We start from the raw sequence: 23,708 nt of genomic DNA, 5'->3' as shown, positions 1-23,708 counted from the left end.
CGTTCCTCGTCGTCCGGAAACACGCACCTTTTACAAACCGTAAACGACGACTGTCCGAGAGACGGAGTTTTCAAGATGATCGGTCATCAGACGATGATTCGGTCGATAAGGCTGGATCGATCGCCGAAATTCCTCACGGAGCCTTTTATCATCCCCCGGTACACCCTTTGATACGATCGCGCAAAGTGCCGTGGCCCCGAGGACGAAGGGCGACGGGCTAGATCGGCAATGCGATCGAGAGAGTCGCACGGGCAGTGTTCTGAGACGGTCCATTAAGGGATCGCAGGTGTACGAGGATGCGTATGGGTGGTGTACGGTCGCCCATACGTGCATGTTGGTCGTTAATAGAGAGAAGGGTGGCGGAAGCGGCGTATCTCTAAGTGGACTAAACTCGGGGGACAAAGAACCCCAAGCAGCCAAAGGCAGCACCAGGCCAGCCTGTGCCTGGCTAATTGGACAGATCGGGTACCTGTCTACCTTTTGACGGCGTAATCCGGCATCCTTTCTAACTCGTCAAATTAACGGGCTATAACAAATCGGCCGGTGTACCTAAGTACTCGCCGAGTCCTTTGATGACCCTTTCGCATAGTCGCGGCGCAAATCCTTCGCGACTTCCTCTTTAAAAGAGGATTCATAGGCCGTGCACGCGGCCAAATTACTCGTACACCCGATTCCAACCTGTCGCGGGTTTAGTCTCTTTCTACTTACTCGAATAGCAGTCGCGTGTTTGCTGCTCGGGAACCCTAACCGCGAGCAACATGGCGATAAGGATAAGTTCCTTGGTCCTCCACGAACGATTAGACGGTGTTGGAATAGAAACGTTGACGAATTTCGCGTAAACGAATACGAGTTTTCGAAAGGGATTACGGCATCGACCTAGAAGATGAAGATCGGACGCGCTCCCTTGTTAAAATGGGTCTGTCACATGGTGGCCGATTGCACTTTACTCCGTTGGATACGATATTCACACGCCCCGCTCGTTTCTCGCGAAAAACTCCGCGGTCCGTTCCTCGAGCTGCCCTTTCAAAGGTGGGCCTCCTTCGTCAATCATCCGCGCAGATTCTTCGTTTCGAGACTCCGGTTATCACTGCAACGTGCTCGTCACTCGTGTCGCCTTATCGGTAACCGGAGCTAGCTCGATACTCTCGGGTATTTGTAAAATAAAGCCTATAACCTCTATCGCGACGAGTTTCACTTTGCCCGCGCTTCAATTTTTACCTTACCAGCTGCTTCCAACTCGACGAAGGTGGTTCGCGGTCCGTTTTTCCAGAATTTAATCGAGTGGTCAGGTTCGCGGCTCGCGGCAGGAGGGATATGAGACGAGGGACGAGTAGTGGTGGCGCGAATAGCGAGAAAGAAAGATCGGAGGATTCTTCTGGATGGGTTGGCTGGATTCTCCTGCAGAGATATCCTGGCGACATTTTAGACGGGTTTGCCAGTGTCGACCGTTCACTTTCAGCGTGGCGAAGACAATGGCCTTGAACTTGGCCGAGTGCTGCGGCGAAGAGTTAAAATCGGCTTGCGTTTAGCCGGATCCCATTATAACAACTCGGAGCCGGCCGTAAGCTTCATGGCTTGGTTCCGCTCACTGTGTCACCGGGCTAAGCCCCGACTTACCTACCTATCCTTGCAAACCGCTCTCTTACCCCTTTTCCTACAGCCTCCCTGTCTATGCCAATTTAATACTCGCATTATACCCTATTGCCACACCTACCGAAACTTGCTCGGAGATCGAGCCGTTACACGGAAGCCACTCGCCATCGAGCACCACGCGTTCCGTGAATTTTCCTTCCTGCGGAACGACCGTGTCTCCTCGGGACACGTTGCAACAGATTTACGCCGAACGATTATCGACCACCTCTTTGTTTTTCAGGAATTTTTACAGTCCACGGACTTTCCATCGATCACGATAGTTGTTTCGATTTCGTCGGGAACGATAAACGATTTCGCAGGCAAGTCGATCCGCGATGACGCGGGAGAAGAAATATGAACGGGCACGTGCCCGACGCCGTTTGACCCGTATTTCTTTTCGCCCGACGCGATCGCAGGTGAGAATGTGTATCACCGGCATTTGCGTCCGAGTGTTTACGCGCATTACATTTTTCACCTGCGCCCGGCACCTCCATCGACGGGGGTTGACACGCGAGTAAATCGTACATTATGTACGGCGCCGGCGAAAAGTTGCGCGCCGAATGTCCCGGCAACTCCATTTACAGCTGCTTTCCCATATTTCACCCGGTCGCGAGCAGCGCGGATGGCCCCGGTGACGGCGCACCGTGTAAATAATGCACCGGTGAGAATCGGTTTAATAATTTCGCGCGAATTTATTCATTAATTCAACGACGCCTCGCCGCGACAAGTATCCCATCGCTTCGAAATCCCGGCACGTATATTCCGCGGGGCACACCGCCGATCGCGATCTCAGACAGCTCGTGCTACCGCTGTCCCCCTTCGTTACGCTATTTTCCTTTTTCTCGGGAAAAGGTAAAAATTAATCGACGACGGGGAGGACGGGGAAAAGGGATGGAGGTTTGGCGCAATCTCGAAGGTCGTAAAGTCCGAGGGGGAATTCTTTCCCGATTGGCAATATTCTAACGAGAGACAGAGTCGTCCGGGGGTGACAGGGACGCGCAGGGCTAACGAAATTTCCGATAGAAATTCGCTTGCGTCATACTTTAATCGATGCAGCTGTTTTCTTAATTAGCGCCGTTGCTGACGCCGGTCGTCACATCCTGTCAACGATCGCTTCTGCGCCAGCTCTCCGCGCCGCGTTCCTCCAGCGGCGAGCAAGTCTTCTCGAGAGATTACAGGTCTTCCGGTAGAATTCCTTCGAATGCCCGCACTTTCTACCGGCGAGGATCGAACTCGACGGCAGGATCGATCCTCGCGGACGGAGAAAGTCGAATCGGCCGATCGCGTGCGAAGTCGAGCGCGAAGATTTCGCAGCGGAAGCCGCGGCTCGCTCGACCCAATTACGCTCGCTGGTCAGGCCGAGGGATCAGAGGCTCCGGCAGGAAGTCAAGGGGCGCGAATGCATTGTTAAGCTCCCTCTGTCCAAACATTCGGCTTGCTCCCGAGTAACCAGCGCACCTATCCCTTCCCTCGTTTCCTCCATTCTTCCACCGGCTCTCTTCCTCTCGCGCCGTCGTCGCGCCACCCTCGGCCTTTCCGTAGCTCGCGCGAGAAGCATCCGCAGGTAATCCTAAAAAATGGACCGTCGGTTTCCGCCGTTATGGGGTCCATCCAGCACACGTGGAGATTCCTTCGAGGCTCTTTCGCACGGCCCAGCAGCCGGTCACGCGTGCCGAGCTTTACGAGTTCCCGCTGATTCTCTGCAGGAAAAACGCCACGGAAAATCGTGCGCCATGGAGTCCGAGGTTTCAGCGAGATTTTCGCGAGAGACCGGCATTCGATGGCGCGCCACGGGGGCACTCGATTCGACTCGAACGATGTATCGGCTGATAATTAATCGCGGGTCGTAAATCGCCCGGTCGACGATTTGAACGGTTAAACGGGGGGCAACTGGTCTGCTAGAACGATGGCGTTTCGACCGCGGAAATTATGCTCCCCGTTCGATATTTTCGCAGTTTTTCCAACGGCACAGTCGAGGGAACGGTACTTCACCCTCCGACGGCCGAACCTTTCCCATTTTAAAGAACCCGGGGGCAGTCCTCGGCAGCGTAAAGAGAACCGTGTATACGTATAAGTTGGTTGCACGGAAAACGCAGAAGAGCGTGGAGGAAAGGCGGAAAAAGAAGAATAGAAGAGAAAGAGAGAGAGAGAGAGAGAGAGCGCGCGCGAGAGGGAGGGTGAAGAGCGAGGGAGGCAAGACACGGAAAAGAGGAAAAGATCAAAGATGGAGGAGGAGAGAGAAAAGAGGATGGAGGAAGATAGAAGAGAACTCCTCTCGGCAAAGGATCTTCCGTGCACGAGAAGAGAGAGCCGGGAGAGGGTCCTATAAATAATTAGCGAGGAGTCGCTCTCCGCTCGGCGGGCGTAAGCCGCTTACAACCCCCGTTCACCCTGCTCCTCGCCGCGTGGCCTGCGTTCCCCTAGCCCCTTGCCCTTGCAGCATCTACCTTCCCTCGGTTCTTCACCACCCGATTGCTGCCCCTCGCGACCACCGCCACCACCCTCCTCCTCTTTCTCCGCCTCCTCTGTCTCCTCCACCTACTCCTTCTGCTGCTACTGGCGCTGTTGCTCTCTCTCCATTTCTCTCTCGGGTCCTCTCCACGCCGCACCGAGGAGATTCCGGCCAGCCTTCGTTCGCCCTTCAACGGCGCAACCCTCCGTCGAGGATACCCGTGTTTCCAGAGATACCAAGGGACAAAGCTACGCGCCTCTTCGAGACGTTGCTCCCGTTAAACTAGATCCTCCAACGCTCCGCGGGATCTCCAGAGGCGAAGCTTACGCGATCGCGACGCAACCTCGTCGATCCGGTTCCATCGATTCGTTAATCGATGCGCTAACGAGCGGCGGCACGCGCTCCTCCTCCATCGCGAGGATTGTTTCCGCGCGAATGCGCGATTAGGCGGAAGAGAGCGCGAATCCGCCTCAGCCGACTATGATTTCGAACGAGTTAAAGGCTTTGCGGCGTATAACGCGGCCGCTGAACGCTCGGCTAATCGTTCAGCCACTCTTGTTCCGTTGATCGATCAAGGAAAAAGGTGTCGCGCAAATCCGACTGTGCAACGTGTACAGGGAACAGCGTTACGGCAGGCAGCCGATAAAGGGCAAAAGTTTCCGCGTCTAAGCTTTCACGACCGATCGAGTCAGCCCGTTCTTCTCCAAGTTGGCGCGGAATTCCGCTTAATTACCCGCAACACCCGACGTTAAGGACGATCGCGGGAAACCTTTTAACGCGAAGTTAAAAGTCGAGAAATCTGCTCCGGCGCGCAAACGAGCTTAATGCTCATGAACCCCGAACCACTGCCAAAACGGAACGTCTCCTTTTTATCGCGCGATTTTCCTACCTCCGGGATCCTTCGTCCCGATGGTCCGTTGAAATTTAAGCAGCCGTGCACCCCGCCGGGAGCATGGGGTTGCCGGACGTGTGCGCGATTCGCAGGAAAGGGAGACGTCAGGGATGGGTTGGTCGGTGCTACAACGGATCGGCTTAACATCCGAGGCGCCGATGTTGACTAACTGGGCTAACAACGTCGCGGCGTTTGCCACCGGAACGTTTGCCAGTCGGCACGTGGCACGGCCTCTCCGTGGCTGCCTAGTCGATTAGCCGAGCTTACGTTTATTCCCGCCTCGTTTGTTGCTCCTTTCGGCGTTTCGCCTCGCCAAGCCGCACCGCGCACTTCTTCCCTTCTATTTGCTTTAAATTAACCTCCCCCTCGTCTCCTTTCGCTCATCTCGGCACTGTCCACCGTTCTGCGTTCCTCCGACTGTCACGACGATCGAAGCGCGCCACGACCTTCCGCCAAGCGGTCAAGCCACGGGATGATGCGGATAGGGCGTCGCGACGCGTGCATACGAGAGCATGCCCTCGGCTTACGTGCATGCGGAACCTTACGCACAAAGTGAATCTCGGATTACCGGTCTCTGGGGCTCGTGGAAACCCTACACCACCGGTTGGTGGTAAAAACAGAGAAGTACCGACGTCTGGGGAGAAAAGGGATGACGAGGAGAGCAAGAGAGAGGGAGAGAGAAGGATCGCGGGTTTGATGGAAGTCTGGTGTACCCGCGGTTCGTGTTTCGACCGACGCACATCTCGTCGTTGCGCTCTATTAATGGGACCGTAATAGACTATTTGCGATCGCTAATAGTCCAAGCCCCGGTCCCTACCCTCCGCGTCGTTTTCCCTACGCTGCGCGCTAGTCCCACGGGAAATCTGGACGGTACCCTGTAAAATGGATCGCTGCTCTTCAACGTTCAATCAGCACCGCGCGATTTTTTCTGACCCTTTGCATCGTCCTTTCCAAGGCTTCGCTCCCGGTGGTCTAGCGTCGACACCATCTTTGCGCCTTCCGCGCTCGTCGCTTTGTAATACCGTGCGGGACACGTGGCGAGGATATCGGGTCGAAGACGAGTATCACGCGCGAGAGACGTGATAGACTCCGACGTAACCGGAACCAGCTGGTTCGTAGGTAGGATTCAAAGGTAAACATCGCGGTCGCGTTGTAACCTGCTCGCGAATTTCCGTCGATGTTTTTCTGTCTCAGTTGCGTATTATTCTTCGACGCGGGACCGACCTTGTCGTTGACTATGTTGACTACATAGCATCGGAACATAAACAGCGAGACGAGTTAACGTCGCGATATTTAATTCCCGCGTCGTTCGCGCAGCTAGCTCGAGGAAGTCACGTCGTATTTTCACGCGATCGGGCGTCTCCTTTCGTGCGAGGGTGTGCGACGGTGACACAGGGCGTCGTCTAAAAAGTCGACCACCGTACAGAAAGGAAGAGGAAGAAAGAAAGGTCAAGCGAGTCGGTCCCGCTTTGTCCGGGGAAAATCTTTCGCGTCCGGCGGAATGCCGGTTTCCGTGGACAATGGCAGCAGGAAGAAGCGGAGGACGAAGGAGACGGAATCGAGAAGCAGGTAGGCAACGACGAACGACCGGTGCAATCGTGTCTCTATGGACCGACACGGACAGAACCGATGAAAAACTCGTTAGTCCCGCTTTGGCTTCAAGGATAATAAATGTGGGAACGTGGATTGCTCCCTTGGAACACCCACTTCTGCCACCTTTATCCGACGCCTCTTCCTGCCTCCGGTATTACGCGATTTACGGTCTTCCCTCGTACCGGAACAAGGCGCGTTTAAAGCAGTCGGATCTTTCCTCCCTGCCCTGTTTTTTCGTCGTTTTTGCGCCAAAAACGGGTGGCACGAAAACGAAGCGTTACGATTGACACAGTATCGGCGGAGCTCGCGTAATCCGTGGAGCCGCGTGGAAAATATCGGTATTTTGACAGCGATCGGAGTTCGTGGTAGACCGATGACGGTGACGCGGGTGACTGTCGAGAATCAATTTCTTATTGACCGATCGGTATCTCGGTTCCCGCGAGTATTACGCGGCAGAATTACGTGAATGGCCGACGGGATCGAGGCCTCCGCAGGGGCCCTACTCGAAGATCAGCCATTGTTTGGAAGAGGTCGAACTGTGAACGAACGTCGATCAACGGGGTTGCTCGCGTAACTCGACTCGGTGAAGTTTCTCGATACGATCGATCCGATACCGTCCATCACCGGGCCCCTCGATCGCTCGTGACGTGGTTGCGCGATCGAACGCAACTTTCACGGCATTTTCCAAACCACCTGCGAGACCGGGCCGTGCGTCTCGTGACGTGTTGTGACCGTTCTACGACTCCCGTGGGGCCCGTTCGAGATGACCGGCAAAAGTGTCTCGCGGAAGAATAGAGCCGGTGCATCCAGCGCGGAATCCACTGGAAAGCGAGCGAGGATCCACCTGAACGTGACTTTTCCTTCGCAGCGATTCCATCTACGCTCGCGCGATCAATCACTATCAATGACGTCCGTTGTCGCCGTAGGTAGCGGGATTTGTTCGTTCACGAAACGTCGCGCGAGCATTCCATGGGCGCATAATGCGCGTAATAGACTCGGCCGTGTCGGTGCAGTCGATCGAATTTACATTACGATGGATGATTCGATGGATCGAACGGTAGTAGTCCGACGACGAAAGCAGTACCGACGAGATCCCCGATAAAAGATCTCGGGACGATAATCCACGCCGGGATTAACAGCGAGGATCCATCGGAGGAATCCAATTAACATCGAAACGTTGGACGACAAGTGTCTTCTCTGATCGATCGTAACGAGACCATCGGGAAAATACGAGAAGGCATCGGTCGCGAGTCGTCGTCTCCTCGTCGGTCGGACGAAAATTAGCCGGGCTCGGTGATTTTATCGCCAAGATCGGCGATAATACCCTGTAACCCCGAGACGTGTGTGACCCCGGCAGACTCGGTCGGCGAGCAGAGTAATTCGTTCACTTAGTAACTCGGTGACTTTCACCGGTGATTTACACGAAAGCCTCATAAGCGGCTTGCCTCAGTTTCAAATTCCACCCTCTCTCTCTCTCTCTCCCTCCCTGCCTCTATCCCTGGCTGTCTATCTTTCTCTGTTCTCTTCGTCAATGAGCTCTGTCTTGCGAGATGGCGAGACGGAAAGGGAGGGAACTACTATGAGAAGCTGCGGGACGCAAAGGAGGTGGTTGGAGCGAGGCAGAAAGAGCGAGAAAAGAGGGTGGAGGGGAAGGTCGGAGAACGTAGCAAAGGTTATTTGCACCGAGTTGTCTTTTTTCAGTGCTTTTTGTTCGAACCGTTTGTCGAACGGCTCAGCCGGCTGATCTTCGGGATGATGAGCATGAACTACATTCTATATAAAACCTGGGAGTACTTTAAGCCTCGTACGAATGCGCTTTCGCGGTGTGCCACGGGACGCCGAGCATCGATCGCTTAACGAGAGTCGCCCTTCGCTGATTGTGTATGTCCGAAGATTTCCGGCCCGATTGTCGCGCCTCGCAATCCGTTGTTATCCTTCTCCAACCCGTCCCAATTACTCTCTCTCTCTCTCTCTCTTTCTTCGAGGAATCGCGTTTTCCTGCTCGTGTTCGCTCCGCGACGAAGACGCACGGCGAGGGATTATCCTGGCGTTCGCGAAAAATTCTCTCGGAACATCTGCGTTTTTTAACGGAAACGAGACCAGCCACCAGGGTAATCCCCTGCTGTTGGCATTTGTTTTGTCGGCTGACGCGTATAATAATCTTCGCGTACTGCGTCACGCTAATTAAATCCGCGAGACGAGTGTGGAATACAACGGGAACGTTCGTCGCTGCTGTCGTCACGAAGCCGGCGTGGAAAAATATATACACGACGAAAATAACGGATTAAACGTTCGCGCGATGCTCTCTGTCTGTCTCTCTCTCTCTCTCACCCCCCCCCCCCCCGGATTGCCCGTTACGAGGGAAACTTTGATTTTTCCACGAAACGAAAGCAGAGCGTCCGCGCGTGGAATAACGTTCGGAGCACTTTAAGCTGTCGGCGCGATGCATCGATGTTTCATTACGCATAAAGGCGCATTGTCGAGGGGCGATACGGTAACGGGGAACACAACTGCTACTCGCGTTATCGACGATTAATTAATTACACGCACCGGTGCCTTTTTACCTCAATGCCGCGTAATGCTCGTATCGCGAAATCGACACGAATCCTCCGACTTCCCGATGCGATTAAAAACGTAATTGCTTCGTACCGGTCGCTCGGATTCCCTCTGGCCCCCATTTCGGCCGGTTTTCGGTCACGCGGCCCGGTTCGGACGACGGCTGTATGTATCCTCGTCGGATTCTTCGCGCGTAAGGCTTCCGTGAAATAACGCGGACTGGGTAAAGGTAGAAACCGTTTAAATGGGAATGAAAAGGGGCACGCGACGTGACGGGGGAAAGAGCGAGAGAAGGGTAATTTCTCCGCGATGGCGTGCGTGGCGCGAACAGGCGAATTCGCGAGGAGCGACGACATCGGTGGTTAGTTGGGTTTAAAGCTGCGAAAAAGAAGAATCTCCGGTGGTCCAGGCGCGCGCGTCACGTGTCGGCGAGTCGCGCGACGAGTCAATTGGTCAATGAGGAAAATTGGCTAAGAGTTCATGAATGGGCCGGCGTGAATAAAGTGGTTGCATGTTAGTATAGGTTTATGGAAGCAAGCCGGTTTTAGCTACGCTAATAGCATAGTAATGCTGGCTGATCTTTTCGAAATCCCGTAAGAGCATTAACCGCTCGCACGTGAGCAAGTTAAATTGCTATGTTGTGGGTATACGCCCAGCTATGTAGCTATCACCTGGCTACAGGGCGTAACGAAAGGAGGAGAGTATCGCAGCCGGGGATCGACGTTTCGAGAAAAAGATAACTGACGGGCGCGTTCGTCGAACGGGTTCCTTTTGCCTGTATAACGAGATTAACCGCGAACGTTTCGACGGATACGACGGGGGACGGTCGGCGAGGAGGATCGCGAACACGAAGCTCGACGAACGTTGTCGTTTCGCCACCGTGACCCGACCGTTTGTCGCCCCTCGGACAGGATTCCGCGAAACGCGTTCTCCCCTGCGTGGAAAAATTCAACTTGAACGGCGAACGCGTTTCATCCGTCGCCGCTTCCTTCCCTAGTCTCGTAATCCGTCGAATTTTCGCCAACACGGGATCGATCGGGGATCTCTCACCCGGTGTTCGGAAACGGAAATCACCGATGGAGAGAATAGCCCGAGCAGCGCAGCTGTGCCCGTCCATTTTCTCCCATTTCGGACCCGTTCGCGCGAGTTTTCCGCGAACGGACGAAGAAACTGGAAGAAACGGAGAGAAAGAAGGCGAGAGAGGAAGAGGAACTGGAAGCTCGGATATATTTTTAGAGACGGACTGTACGCGTAACGTCGTGGTGAGCAAGCGTTGCCATCGCGGCTGGTTAGGTTGGTTCGCGCGGGCGCCGGCGATTGGCTCCCCACCACCGCGCCCGGCTGTCGATGCCACGGCCCAGGCCACGCCGACTTTCCACGAGCAGACGCGGTTCGGCATCGCGAGCCGCTCCGTCTCTCTCCCGCTACGCCAGACCGTAGCTTCGTCTCTTCCTCCGCTGCCCTTACTCCTTTCTATCCGAGCCAGTTTCGCGCGCGTTCTCTTTCCCATTCGGGCTCTCGTTCCTTCTCTTTCTACGCGCAAACGCGACAAACCTTTCGTCTCGTTCGCACCTCGCCGCGAACCGTATCGTTCTTTCTCCGTCCGTCCATCGTCCGTCCTTCCCTTCGATGCCGCCGCTACCCCCACCACCGCGGGCACCCAATCCCCTCCGCGGTTGGATACAACCCCTCGGCCCTCCCCTCGACCGGTTCGCGGTCCGGTCTCCCGCGGCGAGAGCCGAGCGATCGAGCGAGCGTCCCCCTCGCGCATAACCCCTCGGCCAAGAGAGCGATCCGTAACAACTAAAGTTCTCGTGAAAAGTTGAGCTGGGCTCTCCTACGCCCTCCTGCTATAATAGCCGCGCTCACTGCTCTCTCTACCTACCGTCTATCCCTGTCCATCTGTCCCGGGTTTGTCCCACATCCCGCACACGGAACGCCAGCGGAGAGAGGGAGAGAGAGAGAGCGACGGACGGAACGAGCGGCGACCACGGTGGAACAGAGAGGGACCAGTGGGACGGAAAGAGAAAAAGACAGAGACGCGGCCGGATTAGGGAATAGAATAGTCATTATCGGTCTACATATTCGTGATATACTCTATCGGCCGTCCTCGGTAGTGCGAAACGTCGCGGCAGTAGCGACGAGCGTGTGTGCCGTGCGACCGATCAACCACTGGATACCTAACCTTTGTTTTCAACCCTGTCGAACGCCACCGGCACCGGTTCCACCGAGCATCCGGCCGATTCCTCGCCGAGGATTACTCCTTTTTCGAGCAACACCCTCGTCGACGCCGCTTTCCACCGTTCCCACGGACCACGGGTGAGTACCTTGTTTACCTTTGTCCGGAGAACACCCCCGGAGTCGTCGTGTCCGCGAGTTCTCTCCTGGCTAGGCCAGTGTTATTTCGCTCAGTGCCGTCCGCGAGGAAAACGAGTGTCCGCGACGTGGCACATTTTCGCGCGCGCGTGTGTGATTTATTTTTCTTCTCTCCACCGTTCGCTCTTCTTCGCCCCCTCCCCGCCGCCGGTTTCCAGTTCGTGCGAGTTTTCGCGACGTAAGGATCCGCGAAAGCCTCCACTGACGCGAAGCTCGTTACGGTGACCAAGAATCACCAACGACGCGGCTATCGATCGGATGTTTACCCGTTTCGTAACAGTGACTGGGCTTCCCTTTGCGAGTACATCGGAATCTCGTAACCTCGCGGGACACACGGCTCGGCTGCTCGCGAGGTGAACCACGATGATGCACCACCAATTCGAATGTCTGTCCGCGTTGGAGCAGTAGTGATCGAAACGCGAGTCGTAAGTCGCTTTCAGCCACGCGCTGATAAGTATTTTCTCCCTTTTTCGTCTCGCCGACCCTGTTGTCACGTAACCGTGCATATTTCACCGGCAAATCCCACGTTGCTGGCTACGTCGCGGTCTCAACCGCGAAATCACTCTCGCCGACGAGGGGAAAATCAATTTTTACGCGGCTCGGACTATCCGTGCGATTACTCTTCGCGGTAAATGGGGGAAAAAAGGACGAGTGAGCGGAGGCTGCGGGGCAGGGGAAAGCCCGACCAACGGAATCAACCAAATTCGGACGCTGCGGTGCGCGAAAACCTCGAAAATGCCGGCATTTAATCGGCCAGGCGTACGCCGAGCTTTCATTCAACCAAAGAGAGAATATAAATCTGTGGACGACCGTGCGCCCCGAATACGTCCAGCGATATACCCAAACAGCGAGAGAACTTTTTTCCCCCGAATCACGAAAAAAAGACTGGCAAATTACACTGATTCATAAATAACCGTACATTGTAACTTTCAGCGCATCTTTTTTTTTTTTTTTTTTTTTTTGCCCCTTTTTCCTGTTTTTTAGCTTCTTTTTTTACTCTCTCTCTCCCCCCCTCTACGAACGCGCAACGTGCAATCGCGCCAAACGCGGTATTTCGAAAGCTTAGCACGGCGTGCTCGGTGTTGTTAAAAAATATCATCGTAGAATCGACTGGACGTTTTAAAAAAACAACTCGATTTACGGCTCTTTTTTCTTTGTATAAAATAATACGCCAGTGGAAACAAGCTTCGATCCGGAACATTATTTCGCACGAGCGTCGATGCGTGTTTTATTAATTACACCCGATATATCGGCACAGCGGATACGGTGGAACCCTGGTTGTCGGTTCGCGGTTAAATAACCGCACCACGCTGTCGTAAAAAATTTAATCCGCTCGTATTTTTCCTCGCGTCACTGTTCCATTAAACGGGCCCGTAAATCGCGTTCGCGCGAAAAACTAACTTCTCCGCCGATGCACCGGAAGCGGCGCGACTTGCCGATATCGGCGCACCGGCCGATAACGAGGAATCCGCGTGCACTTGCGACGCGAAGAGGGAACGGAAACTCGCGTACTGGTTCGAGGGGTACGAGACCGGTATCGAGGCAGGTCTGGCGCGAATCGCAGGGACAGAGTGTGTCCGTTCGCGGCTGCGTTTCCACGAGACGATTCGGTGCCGAAACGTTCGAGCGTGGCAGAGAGTGTCGAGAGAGTTGGCCAGCAGGATTTCCACGGAAATAATCTGCTTACGGTAATCTTCTTGGCTTGCCTCCCTCCCGGTTAAGGTCCGCCTTCCACGAGGAGGACCTTCGTCTCCTCGCCGTGTATACGCGGTGCAGCATCCTCGACGGGAGCGGAGAACGCTTCGAATCCTGGTCGGTGCTGGGTTTTCGCGTGTACCGAGTAAATCGTGCATCCTTCCTTTTTTCCGCGCTTCTTTGCAACGCGGATCGTCCGTGGACGTAACCACGTCGCGAGATCCGAGAAATGTGCGAAAACGGGGTGAACGCGTGTCGGAGGAAAGGTCGCGAGAGCGCGGGCAAGAGTCGGGGTGAGAAATTACGGGGAAGAGGTGATCGGGAGATCGTCGAGTGCATCGAGTTGGGAGAACGGAGAGACGGTGTAACGTGTGATCGGTTTTTAAGATGGCGCGAGCCTCTCGAGGGAAGGCTCGTCGGAAAGACGGTGCCAGGAAGCGGGGTGCTAGCTGACCTAGAGGGACGAAAGCTGGGCGAAATTGGTCCGTAGGAATCGGTAAGTCCGGTGGACGGTCGTGGAGAGAAGCGGGGAAAGAATGAAAGCGAAAGAAGAAAGGAAACGGAAGAAGGCGAAGGAAGAAAGAGGAGCTGATCCCTGTCGGGAAGAGGGTAGCGCAACCCCATTGGAATCTTTTTTCTCTCGACCGGGAATAAAACCCAACTACCCAAGTGAGAGAACAGCCCCGAAGATAGGTATATACGTACATATATACGTCTAGCTCATGGCATTTCCACGGGAATTAAGTTTTACGCTCAATGAACGCGCAACAACAGCGTCCTCCGGGCTAAATTGCATTGAATGCGACTCTGCGAAGAAACGTTTCCTCGTGACTACGTGGATACCACCTCTTAGCAGAGGCATTCAAGTACGATCCCGCTGTACAAGACGCCCGCGGACAGGTTTTGTTCCGTGGAAAATCCCGCCCTCGACTTTGAAGCATCAAGACGCGACCTTCTTTCCGCTCCGAGGGCGATTCCTGCGAGCGCGACGCGTTCCTCCAGCGCTCACATCCCCGACGCTCCGCTGCCCCGACACCTCGTGACGCGATTGCCAGGATCGCCGCGGAAGGAAAAGATGGCGAGAGATTTTGCAATAACGATCGCGACCGCGATAGTGGTCGAAATGCATATTTGGTGAAATCGGTTAATACCCGGCAAGTACTTTTTGGCTTTCTCCGGTGCTATCCGTGCGCAACGCGCCCTCCTCTTCACGCACAGACTGTACGACGACGTACGGTACACGTCCATTGTGGACGCCCGGAGCGAGAGAGTGCTCCTCGGGAACAATGCGGTTGTGTGCAAACACTCCTGGAAACAATGCGGCCGGAACTTAACTTTCCGCGGTAGCTCCGCTAGAGTCGCTCCTTGTGTGCGACCGAATATAACCGCGTCGCAAATTGTGCTCGCAGACTTGGCCAAGTCCGCTATATTTCTTCCTTCGACCGCATTACGCTGTCTCGCGACCGTCATCCGCCTCGATTCCCGAGAAATCGCGCGTTCCACGCCGATCCTCCGGCTTCCGCGCGAGATTCATCGCCGAGCACCGCGAGCACCGCGAGCACCGCGAGCACCGATCGGATCGGCCGTGCGATACTTTCCCGATAATAAGCGGACACCCGGTTTAAATCCGATCGCGATTAATTGCCCGCCGAAGAGACCGGTGGCGGTGTATATCTGGCCGCAACGGAATTCGCTCGGCGGGTCGGTGAACGGGGAAAAATAGGCACGCACGTGGCCGTCGCGGATCCATTGGATCCGTAGACGCGATTTGTCGAATGTTCGCGTATCGAATTCTTAAGCGAGTCAGCGCAACCCCCGAGACGCGCGCACACGCGATACGCAATAATGGGGATTTAACAGTCATTAGGGACAACGTGCCGGTGTGTACGTCGATTGGTAACACAAAGTGTTTGCAGTAGGGCCGAACTGACGAAGGGCGAGGGTGGGGGCGGCTGGTTGCAGCGGGAGATCGATTCATCGGGGGTGGAAAAGGCAAGCTCTCCGTCTTTCTCCGACTCGGACCGCGCTTCTCTCTGCCTTTCCGCTACAGCAGGGTCGTAGACTACTCGAGTACCCTCGAGGGCCAATCGAGTGGCGACTTGGACATTTTGTCCACACTTGGCGGCCTGTAACAAGTGCATTGTCCTGTGCGCCGAACTGCACAAAGATAAAGAGACTTCTGGCTACCGCGGAGCAGGAGAGAGGATTCTCGAGCACCTCGCTCACCCCCCCCCCATTCGACTTTCCGATTTCGCCGCGTGCTTTTAATATCACGACAGTGTAAATAAGTGTGGCAGCCTCGTAATAGACTTGCCCTGCCGCTCGCTCGAGGACCGACCATTGTTTCCAAAAGCGCAGCACCCGGTTTTATCGATGGCCAGTCGCGGTTCAAGTCGCTTCCGCCGATTCGAGGCCCGCGTCGATTAAACGTTGGTGCCGGTACCGGTAGTGGTGGTGGTGGTGGTGGTGGTGGTGGTGGTGATGGTGGTCTCGCGACGCGTGGTAGTACATCCTTCGGCACGGATCTCGCAGGTACGAACGAAAATACGAGGGGTGGAACGAAGCGAAGAAAAATCGAGACACGGAATATTGCCGTCCGATGATTGTTTGCACGTTTCTCAGCCATACGTCGGCTTGTAACGAGTGCTTTGTGGCTAGTGTAAAGCGCAGGAGCGCACAAAGGTAGAGATTCGCGCCTGACTTACTTCACGAGGACCCTCGAAAGCCGCCGCCCTTTCTTCGCTGGCCTTCTTTTCATAGTGAGCCAAATTTTAATATAGCGTGGCTGGAAAGAGGCGTCGCGGGGAAGCTCGCGCTTTATGGATTCTCTTTCATCGGGCTGAAACTTCATTTCGGTGGGAGGATCTCCGGCAAAGAACGTAATTAAACGGAAAAGTTATCGCGGCTATATTGTTTCGGTCTACTCTCCGACTTTCTACCTCGATCTTTCGCCTTTCCATTTTTCCCCTCTCCCTTTTCCCTTTACTCGGGCCCCGAAACGGCGACCATCGGTCCATCGGTTGGCGCGTTAACCGGTTAATTATAATTTCCGCCGCAACCACCATAATCGCAGCCGAACGATGGCTTTTCGAGCGACTAAGCGGGTTTCGCGATCGACTCGCGGAAATGCTCGTTGAACTTCCGATGACGAACACAGCGTGCCACGATACACTGCGAAAGTCGAGTGGCAGTCGAGGGCCGTCATGGGTGTTTCATCCATATTTGCGCGAAGGAACTTCCGCTCGAGTAATCGCACGAGCACCGCGCCGAGTACCCTTCAATGCCGCGTTGTTTCTTTCATGCGAAACTTGCGGTTCCGATGCGCCGACCATCGAAACGGAAACAATGCTTTATTAAAGCGGGTTTAGCGATGCGAAATTTCATTTCGAACAAGTGCACCGTTCAAACGCGATCTACGATGTACCGCGAAATTACTTTGGGGTAGAACTTCCCGCGCCGCGAGTCCTCTCCGTTCTCGCCCCGAACCCCCGTAGCCGTCGACGCGCCATTATTATTCTTCTCGCGTGGACGCGACGGATCGTTATTTCACCGGTCAGCATCGAAGAATTTCGAAACGACACTCCGCTCGCCTTCTGCGCCACGTTGTCGTCATCCGATTGTTTTTCACCTCTCGCACATGTTAATTATCCGACGATTAGCTCGCCTTAATCCGAGACATATGCGAGGCGACACCCCGTTGCCGCCGCGGAGGAAGAAAGATACACGAATGGGGCAACGCGGTCGTCGCAGATGCGAGACGTGTGCAGCGAGGACGTAACAAATGGGAAGGCAAATAAATTAATAAGCCTGGATACGCGGAGGTGCGAGATCGAAAGCTGAGAGGAGGAACAGGGCCGATAGACCGACGTTCTTGACTTTGTAATCGGAGAGGATAAAACCGTGGCTTAAGCAGCGGCTAAACGTGAAACGGAAAGGCTGCGACGCGTATATACCCCGAATCGTCCAGGTCCGTCCCTTTTTCGACGTCGCTCTCGGTTTTCGTGAGGACGTCGCGCGTTTTCGGAATTAGCCTCGGAAGGCGCTGTCGTCCACACGGGGTCAACGGGGAAGGGAGCAGCCTCGAAAAGTGCCGGAGTCGTGTTGCATCTTCTTCGGATTATCCGACGTAGCCAGCTGCCAACCGCGTCGCTCTTATTTCCACTGTCCGCGATCGCTTTCGATATTCGTCTAAAGTGGCCGGGAACTTTCCATTATCCGCGACTTCCGTTCCAGGCGTGGTTTCTCCGCCGGTTGAATTACCGTTACGCCAACGATAAACAATCTGCCAAGGACTCCCCGGAATAATCGTTAACGCGGTCGCGGAATGACAGACGCCGGGGTGCAATTAGCCTGTTGCTAATGCGTTCCGCACGGATTGTTGAATTTCAGAAGCAGCGGGTAATTTCGACGAGCGGAGGAGGTTTGCGTAGACTCGGCCGCGAGGCGGGGGGGGGGTCGTGGTGGGGGCCGAGGGGGTGGTGATGTGGCCGAACAGCCTCGGCGGTACTTCCGGCTGCAGCGGGGGCGCCGGCGCCACCGATCTCGGGGGCCTCGCCGCCTCCACCACCTCGGCCTCCGATATGTTCGGGCCCGCCGCTTTCGGGGCGTCCGCGGCCGGGCCCTACGGCGCCCTCAAGACCAACCCTTACGTCAGCGCCCTCGGCATGCCGCCGATCGAGGCGCTCCACTCCACCATCGGCTACCCTGGTTGTACTCCCGCCGGTGAGTCCTACTACTGTGAGTGCCTCTTATTTTATACTACTTCCGGTTTCCTAGAATTCTAAGCGGCTCGGATTCGCGGAGTACGGCAAAGTCGCGGACGCTCTCTGTTGAAGGTAATCCAAGGAAGCAACGAAGGGAACGGACCACGTTCACCCGGGCGCAGTTGGACGTTCTCGAGGGACTGTTCTCGAAGACCAAGTATCCCGACATTTTCATGCGGGAGGAAGTAGCGATGAAGATCAACCTACCAGAGTCGAGAGTGCAGGTACGTGCGAGTAATTTTCGCGAAAGCGCGCAAGGACGTTGGTTTCCGTCAGCGAAGAAACGATATACGGAGACACGTAGGCCGGTGTTTCGTTACCGAGGGGTTGTAGTGTCGGCATGCAGCTACTGCCCGTAGACACCATCGATTTCTCGAATGCCCGTGTCTCCAGGATAGCGAGTGTTAACCGAGTTAGTAGTTCACCCCGTGAGTATCGTTCCCTCGTTAAAAAGTCCCGAAGAAATTCCGTCGCTGAAAGGGGTGTTCCCGAAGAGTTTCGGTGGATTCGAGCGATCGAAAAGGGAACTTTCCGTGACGAAAATGGCTGAATGGCGCACGGCGATTCGTGGAATCGTCGACTTGCGACAGTGTCACGAACGAAATCGTGTCGTCCGAATCGACTTTCGAAGCCAACGGGCACCGAAAACGTGCCCATGCATATTCCACCCTCATCACGAGCGGAAAGGGCGCGTCGCATCCGCAATTGCGGGCCAGCGCACCTGGTCCCAGCCCCGTAAATGAATTGAATGGGTCCAACCAGGCCCATAGTCTTGCGCACGTTCGTCGCCGACTGCAAAACCAGAGCCTTCTCTTCTCGTCGCTCGTGTTTTCTGACCCCTGTGCGGCTTTTCAATCGAACGCGACCGGTCAACGCGACCGATCGAGCTTCTCGTCCGATCCGACCTGTGTGCCAACTCTCGTGCATACCTTCGTCGTGGCTTGACAATTGTCATTCGCTTTCCCTCCGGGCGAACCGTAGGTGTCGCTCGTCGCGATTCAAAGGCGACGAGTAAAAGCAAAGTCGTTAGCGATGGCGTATACGTGGACGGGTGAAAACTGGAGAATTCGTACAGCGTACGTAGGAACATACACACCAGGGAACAGCTTCAGTGGAAGAACGCGGGTTGCTCGTGTCGTTCCCCAGAAAATCCGTAGAAACCCAAGCTCACCTCTCCGCTTCTAACATTGATCGCGCAGGGCTTCTCTAGGCTCCTCTCTTTCTCTCCTCCTCGCCCTCTCCTCCTTCCGCCCAAACCCCTTCTCCCACCCTTTTCCCTCCTCTTTATCTCTCGTTCTCTCTCGCCTCTTTATTCTCCCTCTTCGTTCTTCCAGCCGTTTCGTTCGCTCGCCTCCTCCTCCAAAGGTCGTTCTCGCGTTCTGGAAATCTAGGAGGGCGAACGACGGATCGAAGGACGGACCGAGTCTGTCGGACACTTGGACGGAGAATCGACGTTGACAGATGTCTGCTAATCGTGGTTCCATTTAATTTCCTCTCCCCGCGAAATCCAAGTCTCCGGTATTCGGAAAGTCTATCGATCAGCGATGTGTCACGCTGCTCTGAAAACTTCGGATCGGTATTTAAAATCGGCGATAACAAAAAGCGCGCGTGTCGTATCGAAGTTGGGGCGAAAAATCGAAAGCTGGCAAAATTATTCCATTAACGGAAGTTTGCTCACACGTCAACCTGTTTGCTTTTCGTCATTTCGTTGCGTCGGCGGACACGAACGAGTCGGATACGTGCAGGTTTCCGTTCGTGTTATCGAAGCCGGCTTCATTGGTAATTGATAGTTGCGTCGGTGCTACATTCCCTTATAATTGGCTATTACGCCAGCTTTATGAAAGCTCTGTACACCGTTCCGTGCTCGTTTCACATCAGACCTGTACCTCGTCGCGTTTGAACGCAAAAATATGGATGGAAAGCTGCTTTCAGTCGTTTAAAAGATAGCAAAAAAGGAACGGAAAAAGCGACAAAGTAGAAAAAGGAGCATGTCGATACTCGGGAATGTAAGTATCTCGTTCCTTATCTCTCGAGAAATAAAACGGTCGCATCAGCGTCGTTGGCGTTCGGTCGACGATTATCGCTTACCTTTGCGTGTGCCGTAGGTGTGGTTCAAAAATCGCAGAGCCAAATGCAGACAGCAACAGAAGCAGCAGCAGCAACAACAGGACAAAGCACCGCGGTCGAAAAAACCCTCGGGGAATCCGAGCAACAATCCGCCCTCTGGAAAGAGTCCTTCGATTGCTACCACGCCCACGCCTGCTGCGGCGGTGCCTGCCACAACACCTCTGTAAATATCGCTTACATTAATACCTACTTTTCTTGGATAATGCTCCGACCACACCGCGCCATTTTTACTTGACAAAGAAAGGCAACTTAAATACCTATAGACCGATTAATGGAGCGTTTAAGCGATGACAATCGGACAGATCGATCTTAAACGAGCCACCCTTTCTCCGTCCTAGCAGCTTTTAACCTTTAACGGACGATCGTCTCTTTCGTGCGCAAACATCGTCGACCTAACCTACAGATTCACGTATTTCGATTAATTATCGCAGTCGCGCGAGTCGAATCGTTCCTCTCGCGAGAGGTTATATCGGTAAAATCGTAAATATCGTAATATTCACCTCTGTCGGGATACAAACGTTTCCTATCGGGAATGAAAACAGTGGTTGTTCATAGTTTCGATTCGTGTATGCGTAGAAGCGGAGGCACAGGTGGTTCAGCGGCCAGTTCCCCGGCTCTCCTGAGGGATTCTCCGCAGTACAAACCAGCAGGAAGCGCGACTAGTTTGCTCTTGGCTGCCAGTACAACCCCGCCGAGCGTAAGTTATCGACCACGGGTGCATTTCCTAAAAAGCTTTACCCTCGGTGGATAAGGGTCTCAGAGAACGTCTCGCGCTTTTCGCAGTTAGGGGGCACGGTGTACAGCAGCGGTGGCAGTAGCAGTAGTATCTGGAGTCCGGCTGTCACGGAGAGCGGCGGCGGAGTACCCGGTGACCATCAGAGGTTAGCGTGGACAACAACCACTTCCCAACAGCAGTGCTACCAAAATTATTCTTCTTACTACACGAACATGGACTATCTCTCGCCCGCCATGCATCAGCTGAATATCGTGGTAAGCCTGAATTCTTTCGTGTCGAGAAATTCGAAGTTCACGTGGCTGGAGCAAATGAAAAATATTTGTCGAATTACACGCAGGAAGGTGGAGGAAGCGGTTTAGACAATACCTGGAGTAAAACGAGGGACGAGAGCACTTCGTCCTGGTTTTACAACAGCGCCGGATGGGGCGACCGAAAGTGAATCGCAGTGTCGCCGGTTGATGGAAACGTCAAGGCTTCGGTACATATCATCGACAATAGCTAAGCGGACTCGATGGAAGTCGATGGCAGTCGCTGTTTATTACGACGCGAAACGCGGCCAAAGACAGTCCTCTTAATGTTAGACATATCGTTGAATCACCACCGCTGGGCCTCGGAATTTTTGTCGCACGACAAACGTTGTATCGCGAGTGCCATATACCCGTTCCCTTACGTTCGATGGAATCACGTGGCGAAATTTGAATCGATGTATCGATTTCGAGAGTACGAACGAGGCAACTGGTCGCGACGCGATCAAGATCGATGGTGCGGCGAGCGAGGTATTTCGAGGTTAACCGTTTAATACTAGCCTATTTTAACCTACCTTTCGATTTACCCAGATTCAAGTTTCGTAAATTTTACGTTCGATTTATCGTTCCTTTACGTTGAAATGTGCAATCCGGTAATAATTCTCTCGAGTCCAAGTATGGTATCATTTTCCTTCGTTGTACGATCGCTTGTTGTTAACCTAGTCATCTCGATTGTAAAGATGGACGAAGATATTTTGAACGAGAAAGGGAGAGCGAGAGAGAGAGCGAGGGAGGGAGGAACCGTATTGGCGGGAAGTGAAGCGATCACGTGATTTCGTGTTTTATTCCCGTTTGCAATCAGTGTTATATACATGTGATACCGTTTACATGCGAGTGAACGCGCATTTGACGAACGTATTCCGTAATGGTTCCGCGAGAGGTTCGCTGAATCTTTTGGTGTCAGAGTGAAATCCGGTGTATATAATATAAATAGCCTTTTGCGCCGTTCAGAGGAATCGACGTAGTTAGTTAGAATTTTGCAGGAAGCAACGACAGAATAAGATAGACCCTTCGTTATCTTCTTCGAAAAGTTTCTCGTCGAAAGTTATGTACGTGTATGTATGTACGTGTACGAGCACCATGACGTATACTATGTACATAAATTATATATATATATATACACGTGGGAACGCCGATCGTCTGTGTACATATGTACCATTTTTCCAAAACGTGAAGAATTACGAACTGATAGGATATTCGAGGAAGGTCGTGATTATCCGAAAGTTACTATTTTCATTCCGGTATCCATAATAAATCGCTATGGCGTGGTTTCGATTCGTTTCGACCTTGAATGTTATGCTATGTAAATAAACAAATTCGCGACGTGCTCGTGACGGAGTGCCAGTGGGAATTTATATTTTCAATTGTTCCATCCTTTACGTCAAGATCGACGCACGATAAGCGAGAGTTACGTCGCTCGTCTTACGACAGCCCCACAAACGCGAAGGTCGGTGCATACGTAACAGAGGAATCGAGACGAAGCGAGGAAATCGATACGTAAAGTGACAAAAAAAGTATATAGTAAACGTAGGGATGTAAGTAACATGATCGTTTAGATTGTTCTTATAAATATTACCGATAACGATACTACGATTACCGAGGGAGACAACAACGACGTACGTGTAATAAGATGTATGAGATAATATAACGAATTTGAATTGTAATCCTTGCGATTTCTTCAATTTCGAACGACACCAATTGCCCACCTCGATTCGCATTATTCGGAATATCGTCCGTTCGAAACATGGCGCGCGGTCTGTCGCGGACGAGAACCCGTTACCCCGCGTCGGTAACCTGCCCGACGCGCCGTTCGAGCCTGGCATCTAGCGGCGGCGAGCGGTACCAAACGGTCGGCCGTGAACCCCGCGAGCAGGGGTCGCTTCGACGCGGCGTGGGTTAGTGGCCCTCAGTATCGCGCGTCGTTTCGTGGTGTTCGGTTCGTTCGGTCTTCGTTCTCGTGCAGTGTGTTGATCCGTTTCGCAAACAAGCTACGCACGGAAGGACAATAGAATGACAGCGACGCGAAGGTTCTGAAACACGGAACGGTCTTCCTGCTCAGTCCCTGCCCGTCCGACTTCCGGAGTCGCGCATACCTCGTGTTCGTAGAGGTCGAAAGGATGCGGCGTCTCGACGCAGCTACGCTTCTGCTCTGCCTTCGTGAGTACCATATATAATACGACGACGCGCTTACGATTCGAAGGATTCCATCGCCCTTTCCTCTCTCCTCGGTTCACCCCCTGTTGGGGCCAGTGAATCACGGAAAGAGTAAGCAGAGAGGGAGAGCGAGGTATAAGTCTGCTATTATAGAAACGGTTTCGTCTGTCGGTCGAGATCGTTTAGCCCCGAGAGCTTACAACGGATCACCGTGCTCCGTTTCTCTCCTCCTTCACCGACCGCGCTATAATTACGGTTAATTGGGCCCGACTGCCGCGACTCCGAGACAAACGACCGCATCGGGCAATTTGCCTCCTCCTCCTCCTATTACTCCCTCGTCACTCTTTTCCACGGACACGTTACGTCCCCGAACGTAACTCCTCTATCGAAACGTTTGCCCGAGAAGATGCCGAGTCGCGATTAATCC

The 23,708-nt window shown here is 53.9% G+C and overlaps 1 protein-coding gene across 2 annotated transcripts; it reads left to right on the top strand.

The window, feature by feature from the left end:
* Window positions 1-17,677: 17,677 nt before the first annotated feature.
* On the top strand, window positions 17,678-22,737 carry otd2 (homeotic protein ocelliless). 2 transcript variants are annotated; one of them, XM_017898556.1, is made up of 6 exons: window positions 17,678-17,933; window positions 18,032-18,183; window positions 20,065-20,249; window positions 20,663-20,783; window positions 20,870-21,076; window positions 21,160-22,737. In XM_017898556.1, exons 1-6 carry the CDS (start codon window positions 17,678-17,680, stop codon window positions 21,259-21,261), a joined length of 1,023 nt encoding a protein of 340 aa, XP_017754045.1. In that variant the 3' UTR covers window positions 21,262-22,737. The 2 variants fall into 2 exon arrangements, with proteins under 2 accessions (XP_017754045.1, XP_017754046.1); XM_017898557.1 differs by having other exon boundaries at window positions 17,678-17,918; window positions 21,160-21,261.
* The last annotated feature ends 971 nt before the right edge of the window (window positions 22,738-23,708 follow it).

Source organism: Eufriesea mexicana, unplaced genomic scaffold, assembly GCF_001483705.2.
Source record: "Eufriesea mexicana isolate 0111107269 unplaced genomic scaffold, ASM148370v2 scaffold654, whole genome shotgun sequence".
In the NCBI taxonomy this organism is placed as follows: Eukaryota; Metazoa; Arthropoda; class Insecta; order Hymenoptera; family Apidae; genus Eufriesea; species Eufriesea mexicana.
This window is presented reverse-complemented; position numbering and strand designations above follow the sequence as displayed.